The following is a 12,632-nucleotide window of genomic DNA, read 5'->3' as shown; positions in this document are numbered from 1 at the left end:
ACGAGCGCGATTCCCGTGACGTATCGGTGCAGTCGATTTCGCACAGTTTGGGGACTTACATCAACACCACTTGAATTTTGTAGCCTCAAACTTATCTCTCGAGCGGTTAACATGGGCTGGCGTCTTGCAGTCAGTTGTATGTACCGGTCTTGCCAAATGCCGAGTTGTTGTACTCCTTTTACGGCCTGAATGCTGTTCAGCGGGACCCCTTGTATTATTGTAGCGCTGGCAAAGACGACAAATAACACTTCTATGAATGCCAAAATGCCGAGATACCTGAGATGGATTACTTCCCGCTTGCAACATCCCTACAGCTCTTTGCATTTCATTTGCCGTCAAATGACGTAGCTCAATGACGTAAAGAATATCTAACAATTCAATTTTGTCACTAAATTTATTTAAATGGTTGGTAAAATTATAAAAACAAGACTAAACGTAGCAATAAAAACGCACTTCAATTCAAACAAATTCCCTTTCATTTAATTTTTGGAAAAAAACAAAACATAATCATTTTTTTTTATAACCAGCCAGTATGTCATCAATAGACAATAACAAAAAAGTTTACATACCTATGTACTTTGAATTAATTCTAAAGCCTTTATTTGAATAAAGACTTAGAAATTAATTAATATAAATGGTAAATTTGTAATACAATGTATGTTGCTTAGACTTTTTTGATGTGTGTATAATTTTGTTTAGTTTTTGTTGTACCAAATAAGCCAAACTTCTGTACAAGCTGCTGAATTTTGGTTAAACAGAATGTAGAACGAAGATCGGGGCCCATGCCTGATGGCAATAAGTAGTTTTAATAAATAATGATATTATGTTTAATTTTTCAGCTTGCATTACCAAAAGGAGGTTCAGATGGCAATCAATTCAGTTTAGGTCAACAGTCTTACCAAAACAGACAATGGCCTCAGGTAAATAATAATATAAGTTTTTATTCAGACAAGGATTACATTGTGCTATAGTTATACAGAGATTTGGTGGTGCAGTAGCTAGTGCTATAACTTTTCATCTGCGGGAGGTGCCGGTTGGTTCCCACGCCATGTATAAATGTGGTTTTGGATTTTCATTCGACGCCCTTACGGTGAAGGAGAACATTGTGAGGAAACCTAAACAAAATAACCTGCAAAGATATTTAAAAGGTTATGTGTAATATTGGTAACTCAAAACTGGGCTTATAAAAGATGTGATTTTGAAAATAGTTTTAAAAATTATACCACACCTCCGCGAAAAGTTTGCTTTTCTGCCCTACTTACCGAAAGTGGCAACTTTTCCGCCCTTTGAAATTGTTGACATGCGCAAAAAAGAAATCAACATGACGTCACACAATGCAGCAACAGCTTGTTGATCCTTCTTTAACGAGTGACATCCAATATCAATCACTACTTAGTTCGATACTTTATGACGTACTGAAATGAACAAATCAAGAATGAGTTCTTCCGTCGATTCTTCTGAAGTCAAAAGTGTATTATTTTCCATTCGAAAAATGAATTTACTAGAAGGATTGGCAGGAGTGCATAAATAAATAAATTATGAAAATAATGAATGGAAAGTTGACGCTTTGCGTTATGTCAAGCAGAAATATAGTATACCAACCTGGGGCCATGTTACATGTGATCTGGGACATATGTAACTTTACTGCAAACTTCAGTATCACATTTGTCTCAACTTTCCTTTACAAGTATGGTAAAAAACCTATATTAGTATAGGATCCCGCTATACAACGACCTTCACCGAGATGCTTATTTAATGACACGTATTTTTTATGTTATTAAATATGCCAATAAATATATTCTATATGGGTTGCCTAACAAAGTTCAGTCCAGAGTATTTTTAAATAATAATTTAAATTTTTTTTTTTAAACATTGCACCGGTGTGATTATTAAATAAATTTGATACCAATCGAAAGTTTGAAGCCCATAGAATATGCAAACGTTAGGTTGCCTATTTTTTTCCGGTCACAACCACGGGTTGCCAGGTGTAAATCACGTAAATCTATACTAGCATTTTGCAACGGTCTGATTATTGAATCATACATACATACATAAATTCACGCCTCTTTCCCGTAGGGGTAGGCAGAGACCACTTCTTTCCACTTGCTACGATCCTTACATACTTCTTTCGCTTCGTCCACTTTCATTATTCCTTTCATACATGCTCTCTGGTTTAGGGTACTCTTGACCTGGCCTTTTTTCAAGACGTCCCTGATTTGATCTTGAAACGTCCGCCTAGGTCTACCCCTTCCAACACTTTCATTCACACTGGCCTTATACACTTTCTTCGTCAATCGTTCTTCATTCATTCTCTCGACATGTTTTTTTTTTTTTTTTATGGAATAGGAGGACAAACGAGCGTACGGGTCACCTGGTGTTAAGTGATCACCGCCGCCCACACTCTCCTGCAACACCAGAGGAATCACAAGAGCGTTGCCGGCCTTTAAGGAAGGTGTACGCGCTTTTCTTGAAGGTACCCATGTCGTATCGTCCCGGAAACACCGCACAAGGAAGCTCATTCCACAGCTTCGTGGTACGAGGAAGAAAGCTCCTTGAAAACCGCACTGTGGAGGACCGCCACACATCCAGATGGTGGGGATGATATCGTAACTTGTGGCGTGTCGTGCGAAGGTGAAATTCGGCGGCAGGAATCAGGTTGAACAGCTCTTCGGAACACTCCCCGTGATAAATGCGGTAGAAGACACACAATGAAGCGACGTCTCTACGCAACGCCAAGTGATCCACCCGTTCACAGAGTACTGGGTCCCCGACAATTCGAGCTGCTCTGCGTTGCACGCGGTCAAATGGATCGAGCTGATACTGGGGTGCGCCAGACCAGAGATGACAGCAATACTCCATGTGAGGCCGGACCTGCGCTTTGTAGAGCGCTAGAATGTGGGCCGGCTTGAAGTATTGCCGTGCTCTATTTATGACGCCCAGTTTCTTTGAAGCCAGTTTGGCTTTGCCCTCCAGATGGCCACGGAATTGGCAATTGCTCGAGATTTCGAGACCCAGTATTCCGATACTAGGCGAGTCTTTAAGGGAAGTGTTCTCGAAGAGAGGTGATACGGCAAATGGGGTTTTTTAGTGGTAAACGCGCAAACTTGAGTCTTCTGGGGGTTAAATTGGACAAGGTTCAACTTACCCCATTCCGCGACCTTCTCGAGAGAGGACTCGATAGAAGACACAAGTTTCACCCGGCACTGGTCGACGTTTTCCCGAGAGAGACCTGCATGGCCCGTGTATACGGCATCACCAGTGCTGTCGTCTGCATAGCAATGCATGTTGGCGGTGTCCAACATATCATTGATATGCAGAAGAAACAGCGTGGGAGATAGCACACAGCCTTGGGGCACTCCAGCGTTCACGGGCTTGGGATTCGAGCAATAACCGTCGATAACGACCTGTATGCTGCGCCCAGTAAGGAAGCTGGAGGTCCACTTGCATAAGCTCTCGGGAAGCCCAAATGATGGAAGTTTTGCGAGGAGCGCCTTGTGCCATACACGATCAAAGGCCTTCGCTATATCCAGACCAACTGCCAGGTCTTCCCCCTTGCTTTCAATAGCCGCCGCCCATCTGTGTGTTAGGTATACCAGAAGATCGCCAGTCGACCGACCATGGCGAAAGCCGTACTGCCGGTCGTTGATCAACTGGTGACCCTCAAGGTATACCAAGAGCTGGCGGTTAATTATGCTCTCCATAATTTTGGAGAGTAGGGAGGTAATAGCAATAGGCCTGTAGTTTGCCGGATCCGAACTGTCTCCTTTTTTTGGGATCGGATGGACAAGGGCTGACTTCCGTGAATCAGGGACTACGCCTTTTGAATAAGAGTGCCGGAATAAACGCGTTAGCACGGGCGTCAACTCAGGGGCACACGTTCTAAGCACGATTGGAGAAATGCCATCCGGCCCGCTCGACTTCCTAACGTCCAACGAAAACAGAGCTCGCCTAACAGTTTTCTGTCGGAACTGTATTTCAGGCATGGAGCTCTGACACCGCGGGATGGTCGGCGGTGTTTTTCCGTTGTCGTCAAGAGTCGAGTTTGAGGAAAAAAGAGTGCACAGGAGATCGGCTTTCTCTTTTGCCGTATGGGCCAGGGTGTCATTCCTCATGTGCAACGGCGGCATGGACGGCTGGTTGAAGTTACCAAGAGCAGCTTTCGACAACGACCAGAACTTGCGTGTTCCGGTCGGGTAACTGGAAAGCTGCTCGCCAATTTTGACGACGTGCTTCGATTTCGCACGGGCGATTTGCCGCTTAAAAAATCTGGAGGCACGGTTATATTTCCTCTTCAGAACTTTGCAGTTCGGATCCTTTGAGCCCAGCGCCGCAACCCAAGTTCGATACGCCTGTTTTTTGCAGTCAGATGCTGCTTTAACTGACGCATCGAACCAGGGCTGTGATCTGCCACCGATCGGTACTACAGAGCTTGGTATAAAAATATCCATGCCCTGCAGTATCACATCGGCTACTGCAACGGCGCAGGCACTAGGATCATCTGAAAGGAAACAAACCCTGCCCCAAGGGTAGGATGCAAAAAAGGAACGCATCCTATCCCAATCTGCTGACTTGTAGTGCCAAACGCGGCGGGTCGCTGGTGGTCTGCGACGTTGGCGTCGGATAGGCACTACACTCCTGACCAGGCAATGGTCGGACGTTCCGAGAGGGGCGTCGACAGAGACCTGGTAACCATCGGGATGTGTAGTCAGCAGAAGATCTAATAAGGACGGCATGTGGCTATCCACATCCGGGAGCCGCGTCGGCGACTCAACCAATTGGGACAGACCATACGCCAATGCAAAATTATGCACAGATCGCCCTGCGTAGTCTGTGGTACGTGATCCAAGCCATTCGGCATTGTGCCCGTTGAAATCACCCAAGACTACGATTTCAGCGGAGGGGATCTGAGCAAGCACGTCATCAAATGCCGCTTGAACGCAGCCCATGAGGTGATCCGTTTCTGCGTTACCACTATGGGACCTGTAGACACACGCATAGATGCGGACGCGGTCCTCTAAATCTACGCGGAGCCAGAGAGTAGACAGGCCCCTACCCTCAAAATTGCCGAGACGGCGACAGCAGATATCCTCCCTAACGTACACACATACCCCGGCATGAGGCATGAAATTATGCTCAATTTTGTACCCGGGGTACGTTAAATATGACGTATCGCTAGGTCGAGATATCTGCGTCTCCGTAAGGAAACACAAGGCCGGCTGCGCCGTCTCAAGGTGGTGGTGGATTTCCTGCATTCACTCTTCTTTCAATATCACTCTCATACTTTCCATCTCTTGTAAATTTAGAACCCAGATACACAAACTCATTCACCTGTTCAATTTTTTCATCTCCAATCACGATATTGCAGTCTGTCACTACCTCATCTCTTTCAAGCACCATCACTTTCGTCTTCTTTACATTCATCTTCATTCCCTTTCTACCAAAAGCTCCATTCATAGCAGTTACCATCTCTTGCAACTCCTCGGCTGAAGATGCAAGTAATACTTGGTCATCAGCATAGAGAAAACATTTGACGAGTAACTCATTCATTCTCAAACCACTGTCATTCTCTTTTAAACCTGTCAAGCAATTGTTCATGAACAGATTAAACAGCCACGGTGCCGCTACACATAGGGGATGTGTAGACAGGGGTCTAACACCTTTTTCGATATTAAACCATTCAGTGTATGCCCCGTTTATCCTTACACAAGCACTAGAATCTCTATAAAGAGATTGCAATGCTCGTATGAGGACACTGCTCACACCGCTCGTGGACAATGCTGACCACAATTCATTCCTCGCCACTCATATCACATCATAGGCCTTTTCTAGATCCACGAACGCGCAATAGACCTTTTTGTTTTTAGCCAAAAACTTTTCGGCTATGCACCGCAAGGAAAAGACCTGATCCGTACATCCCATTCCCTTTCTAAATCCCGCTTGTGCATCCCATACTTTTTCGTCTGTTTCATTCACAACTCTTTCAATCAACACTTTTGCATACAATTTACCGACGACGCTGAGAAGGCTTATACCGCGGTAATTTCTGCAGTCTTGTCGTGACCCATTTCCCTTATACAATGGCACGATTACAGCTTTGCACCAGTCTCCTGGTACTTGCCCATTTCGCCAGCACACATTGAAGAGGCGGTACAGCTGGCTAGCCACTATGCCCTGACCAGCCCTCAGCATCTCGACGGTAATCCTGTCATACCCTGCAGCTTTACCTAATCTCATACTTTTCAATGCTTTCACTATTTCATCCATGCTTATCTCACTTTCATCAACATTTATATTAGTTTCAATAGAAGCTGCCGGATGTTGTTCATGCACTTCCTCTCTTTCAAACAAACTTTCAAAATACTCTTTCCATCTCTTTAGCACACATTCTTCTCCTCTTATAATGTTCCCATCTTGACTCCTGATTATACTGAGCTCCGAGGTAGACGTTTTTCCTCTGGCTGTTTTGATGGATTTCCAGAAGAACTTAATGTTTGACTGGAAATCTTCAGTGAGCCTCCTATCAAAATCATCCTTTCGTTCGCTAGCGATAGACTCGTATATGCTGTGCATTATTTTGGAGTAGTTAATTATTAATATACAGAAATAGTTATTTATTTTTTTATTTTTTTAATCAATTAATTATTTATCTATGTTTATTGTTTATGTGACACTAAAGTATATACACATCTTTAGTAAAAAAGACAGTTAGAGTAAAACATATATATTACTTATCTGGCAAATTTTATCTTTATTATTGGGAGCCGAAATAAAAAACAACAATTAAAAGAATACTTCTGTTTATTGAAAAAAATTTAAAATACAAAAATTTTTAAAATTATTCAGGTTCCGAGTCATCGGACATATAACTGTGATCTCCAACTTCTGAATCTTCTTCGTCATCACTCTCCGTTTCAGTTTTTTCGACAATGTCTTCTATTTTTAAAGGTATATGATCCCCAATGAATCCTACTGGTTTTAAATATTCATCTAAGAACCAACCGCAGTTCTCAGGCTGAAGTTTCACGCATATTGGATCCGTTGCATTAAGCCACATGGAATTTACGAAAATAGTTCGTAAAATTTTCTGAGTTAATGATATCCAGCATGGTGGTATGGAGTTGGAGTCGAAGCCTTTTATTTTTTTTAAAAAGTGCTCGCTGTCTTCTTTTGCAGAGTAATTCTTCAAAAAAATGCGATGTCTCGCATCATTCACACTGGTACAGTCCCTGATACCATACATACTAGACGTAAATTCTTGAACAGTCTTCATTTTTTCACCAATGAAAATATCAGCAGCATCTGTTAATGACGCAAAAACTGTTTGATATTTTTCATTTTTTGAAAATTGCTGAAAAGGTTTTACTTTCCCTTTGTTGTAAAATGCTGCCGTGTAATCGCAATCTGTAAATGCATGGAATGCTGGAAGACTTTGGCATAATTTAATTCCTAACTCCAACGCTAAATCGGTGCAATTAATACAATCAACAGTTTGATTATTACTCTTTTTTGTAGCTGAACTGGCAAGCCAAATTTCTGATCCGATAAGTTTGTGCATACTTCCTAACAAAATAATCAAAACGTCAGTATCAGTAGCTTTAATTAAAACTCTTGAGCCTGGTTCCGCTTTAGAAGCATGAAAAATAATCCTTGTATCTGCCTCTTCGTGATGACATTCATAGTTAGTTTCTTCAGTTTTTTTTACGGAATTTTCCTGAACTTGATAAGAGTAACAGTGATGGTCGACGGTTAAAAAATTTTTTTTGTTTTGGATTATCGTTACCAAATTTTCGTTTTGCCAATAATCAGCCAGAAACTGCACCAGAGCCTCTTTACAGCGATAATTTTTAAGGCTTTGCAAAAAATTTTTTGGTCTAGTTTGCTGAGGTCCTGAAATTTTGTACGGAATATCGAATTCTTTTCTGCCTTCACGTTCGGAATCTATGATTGACGGTGATAAGTAGCGATCAAAAATTAAATGTATTTCTGTCGCGTTTGTTGAACATATTTTTATGAGTATTGACTCGGCAATTTTATCAAAAGTTTGAGCTATAGCAGCTCCGATTATATGCAAGTAATAAAAACCATCTATTATTTCAACGTTGATATGAGTTGTCTCAACCATTTTACTTTTGGATTTCAAAACCTTTGCTTACGTTGATTTTGAAGTTTTTAACATCTCTCCAGTACATGCAAAAAGAGCAGGGGGCAATGGTGCTAGTGGAAAAGTTAGGCAAAATTCGAGATTAATTTTTTGTTTAGACTTATTGCCAAAAGTCGCCCAAATACATCTCGTTCCATTTTCAACAATACTTTCTTGTTCTTGTCTTTGGTACTCAAGACTTTAGTCATACATTGAGAAGCAAAATTGCAGATTTTGTTTCGTTTTATTGGTTTATCGAATCTTCCGGGAGTTGAAGAGCATTCCGAGATAAAATTTAATTTTTGTTGAGAGCCTGCTGTTTTTACGTTCAGCAGAAAATCAGTAACTTCTTTCGATGCTGCTTTACCGGTTGAAATGTTGAATAATGTATCTTTGTCAATAGTCATCAAATGGATTAATCGTACATTTTATTGCTTCAATGATACTCTGAAGATTTTTCTTGTCTTTCTTAATTTTACTTCGTTGCAATGAGTGCGAAGTATCATCCTTTTTCGTTAATCCGATTTTTTGTTTGATAGATGTTAATATCTTCGTCCTCATGCTATGACTGAGTGCCCATCTTTGACGTGCAGATATTGAATCCGCAGCAAGGTTATCAGCCAATTGATTGCTAGCATCAACATTGATGGTTTGCTCTAGCGTCAAGTCAACCGGTGATCGAGCGAAATTCGCTGCAGTTCGTCTAATTCCAAAGGCACCTCGACGAAATTCAGCCACCAAAGATGAATTATTACTATACAAATTGATGAAATTGCTCAAATATAACAAGGACCATCTGGCATAATTGGGCTGGTTTAACGCAAAAAAAATATCAGCCATGTTGAAAATCGAATCCACGTACAGTTCAAAGTTACTGGTTACTTCTGGAAAACCGATGGTATAAATTAATTAACTCACAGTACTGGTAATAAAATTGAGCTGTTTTCCCTTTTTCTCCGATTAAAGTCTGATTGCAGAATTCTTTATAACCGTTAACAATTCGACTCAATACATCTGGTAACTCGATAGTTTCGTTGGCGTCATAAGCAGTTTGATTTGATGCATTCTGTATTTGCGTTTGCAGCAGTTCATCCATCGCCTCAAGTGTAACATTAGTTGTCGATAAATACTGTTCAAAATGTAATATTTGTAATGCGGCAGCGGTTAGCGGATGTAAGCGCTTGCAACGATTGAAGTGCTTGCTGTCCAAAAAGCTATTCATGGAGCCGCCGGCTAATACTTCAGCTTGCACCAGTATTTCCACTAATCCACTGGAGTCAATATATTTTCCGATGGCTCTAAAAAATGCCATCTCTGTGTGAAACGCTCCCAAGTTAACAAAAATTTTATTGTATAGCGGTTTTTCTTGTTCTTGAATTTGCATAGCCATTTTTGCTATCCCTAAATCATATGTCACAATAATTTCTGGCTGCTGACATTTTTCAGCGATTTCGTTAGCCATGTTTAATGTTTCATTGACTACTGCATACGACGTTGGTGATGAATTTATGGGAGGCAAATATTCAACTCTTTGCTTCTCACTGTGGTCTAAAGATATCATACAGTTATAACCCAACCACATAGGAACAGAATCAATTCTTGATAACGACATTATCCATAATAAATCTTTATCTGTAGCTATTTCTGTAGCACTTTTGCATAACTCGGTTGTATTGGTAAATGAATCTACAGTAATCAGCTGCATACTTGCCTTAGGTTTCGAATAATATGGTCGAATTTCTCGTGATATTTCATTGAAACGCCTTCTCTTGCGGGTAGGCCCTTCTTCATTTGTGTTGTCCTTTACTTGAGGCGCTGGTGAAGTTGTAGCTTCACCATCATCAAAATTATCAGTTCCATTACTAGAGAATTGATAAATAATGCCAACTGTGTCGTGCATAGTGTCCTTTCCAGAAGTTGTGTCAACGAAGCGGTCGAAATTATCGAACGCTACGTGGGTGCTGTGTCCATTTGCTGCAGTGATGCCTTTTGGTATAACTTTGTTATCTTGGATCGATGTATACGTCATTTCGGTTTCCAATTCTTCTGCCAAATTATATCCAATTGTATGGCCATACCTATTAAGTATCGTAATTACTTGCCTAGAGTTGGTTAAAGACTTTACTGCCAATCCAAGAGATAAACTTTTTGCGGGCTTACATGCACCCCTAGTGACAGCATAAATAACGTCACTACATATTGACGTTATTTTAGCTTTCAGTCCGTTCGAATCTTCATCAGAATGATTAGGTCCTTCAATAAGGTTTCGCATAAAATCTATTAATTGCTTAGGAATGTCACATTCTCCACGAATGACATCATCAGCAGTTACGTTGCGAGAAAGCGGATGAACATCTATATTTTTAATGCAACTTCTCAAATAATATGCTACATTTTCAAACTCATAATCATTTCTTGTCTCCAAAAATTTAAAATTGTTAGCCATTACAGAAATGTCCATGTCTGTTTTGTACACAATTTTTTTGTTACGTATTCCCATTGACGCTTCAATCGTAATAAGATTACCAAATTTCTTCATTAACTTTTTTTGCAAGGTTTCACATCGGTAATCTTGAATATCATCGAAATTAATTTCATGATTTCCAAACTCTAGCAATAAAGCTTGGTATCTTAAAAATAATTGAGCCAAGTACATAACTTGGTTGTTTTCAATTATTTCTGTCTCAATAAAATTTGATATGGATTGAAAAGCCAACTGATGTAACTGTCGATATTTACTATACGTGGAATCGGTAGATTCTTCCGTGGACCGCTTATTTTTCGATTGATCCAGTGCGTAACAAGGCAGATGGTACGCGATAGTTTGATGTTGAAGTTTGGAGAGAATCTCCGAATCGCTTAAATTTTCGGCGATATTTTTGATCTGTAGTGGTACTTTGTCACCTTTAGGGAAAGTAAGATTAACCAGCTTCTTTCCACATCTTTTTTGGCTGTGGTCACAAAAAAGACAAATAATTGTGCTTGATGTCGATGCTGTTGATGTCGTTGCTGTTGATGTCGATGCTGTTGATGTCGTTGCTGTTGATGTCGATGCTGTTGATGTTGCTCCTAAAAGAATTTAAATCATTCTTTGAGTAAAAATGGAAGAAAACAAATATAAATGAAAATACAAGTTCAATTAATAGATTTTCATGTCACTTTTTTAAAAAAGCTTAAAAAAATAATAATTTTTTATTACCTTGTCAAAGCCCCCAGAAGTTTGAGGCAGGTCTTCAACATTACTCGTTTCATCCTCAGCAACTGTAGCACAGGAATAGACACTAGGATTCAACTGTTGTGGTTCTTCTTCAGTAGTAGATACATCGGTATGCTCCTAAAAAAAAACAATTTTTGCGATTAAATGAAAATGTTTGATTATAAATTTTAAAAATTTTTTGATAAGAATAGTTGATTTAAAACATCCTCATTTAATTATTCCAAAAAAAAAAGGAAATCAGAACATTTTCTTGTTCAATTTTCAACTACCGTTTTTTAAGTAAATTACAAAAAAAAATATGTGTGTCGAAAATTAACAAAACCATAAGTGAGTTTTACTAGCAATTACTTCAACATGACAAAAATATAGAAGATGTATTAGCTTAGATAATTTTAAAGATTCAATTATTATGTACTTACTGTATATTCCGCTATAAATTTAAGAAATTCTTCGTTATATTTTTTATTCAAAACAGTCACTTTTTTGTAGCACGTGGTATGATAACCTACAAATTGGAGTGACGCACTGGGTAGCTCAACAAAATTGTATTTTTTTTTTTACGAAAAGCTAACTTTAATGCACAGTTTTCAAAAGTTTCATCATCAAAATCAACTATTCCGTCATCCGAATCACACAAAAAACACTTTTTGGCCATTTTTTCCAACAATAAATAGCAGCACGTTTTTTCACTTGTATCTATAGCGACAATCTACTCCAAAATAATGCACAGCATATACGCGTCTATCGCTATCCTTTTCATTTCCAAGCACAAATAGCATGCGCACTCTCCTTCTTTAAATGGGCGGACTTTAAACAGCTGCTACGCTGCGTCCTTTTCTACCGCATGGGATGGTTGGTCTGGGACCTCTCTCTCACACACATTCACTCGCAGCGATATTTTATTATTTAAAATTCGACAACCGTAATTCGGGACGGATTTTTCGCAGGCAACCCTATACCACCGTGTTCCTTATGAAATAATCTTTCATTTTATCTAAGTTTGATTCAATAATCAGACCGTTGCAAAATGCTAGTATAGATTTACCTGTTTACACCTGGCAACCCGTGGTTGTGACCGGAAAAAAATAGGCAACCTAACGTTTGCATATTCTATGGGCTTCAAACTTTCGATTGGTATCAAATTTATTTAATAATCACACCGGTGCAATGTTTAAAAAAAAATTTTTTTTAAATTATTAATTAAAAATACTCTGGACTGAAATTTGTTAGGCAACCCATATAGGATATATTTATTGGCATATTTAATAACATAAA

At 39.6% G+C, this 12,632-nt stretch overlaps 1 protein-coding gene across 8 annotated transcripts in view; it reads left to right on the top strand.

The window, feature by feature from the left end:
• The window catches only part of LOC126976151 (serine/arginine repetitive matrix protein 1-like), a 51,855-nt gene that overhangs the window by 7,581 nt on the left and 31,642 nt on the right, over window positions 1–12,632 (top strand). For all 8 annotated transcript variants that reach the window (XR_007731846.1, XM_050824359.1, XM_050824361.1 and 5 more), the window contains exon 6: window positions 840–920. Coding sequence is in view for 5 of the 8 variants with exons in the window: in XM_050824359.1 (XP_050680316.1) it covers window positions 840–920 (81 nt within the window). In the remaining 3 variants the exon portion in view is untranslated. The remainder of the gene's footprint in view (window positions 1–839; window positions 921–12,632) is intronic.

The sequence above is a fragment of the Leptidea sinapis genome, chromosome 39 (genome assembly GCF_905404315.1).
Source record: "Leptidea sinapis chromosome 39, ilLepSina1.1, whole genome shotgun sequence".
In the NCBI taxonomy this organism is placed as follows: Eukaryota; Metazoa; Arthropoda; class Insecta; order Lepidoptera; family Pieridae; genus Leptidea; species Leptidea sinapis.
The sequence above is the reverse complement of the archived record's forward strand: the minus strand, read 5'-3'. Positions and strand labels throughout refer to the sequence as shown.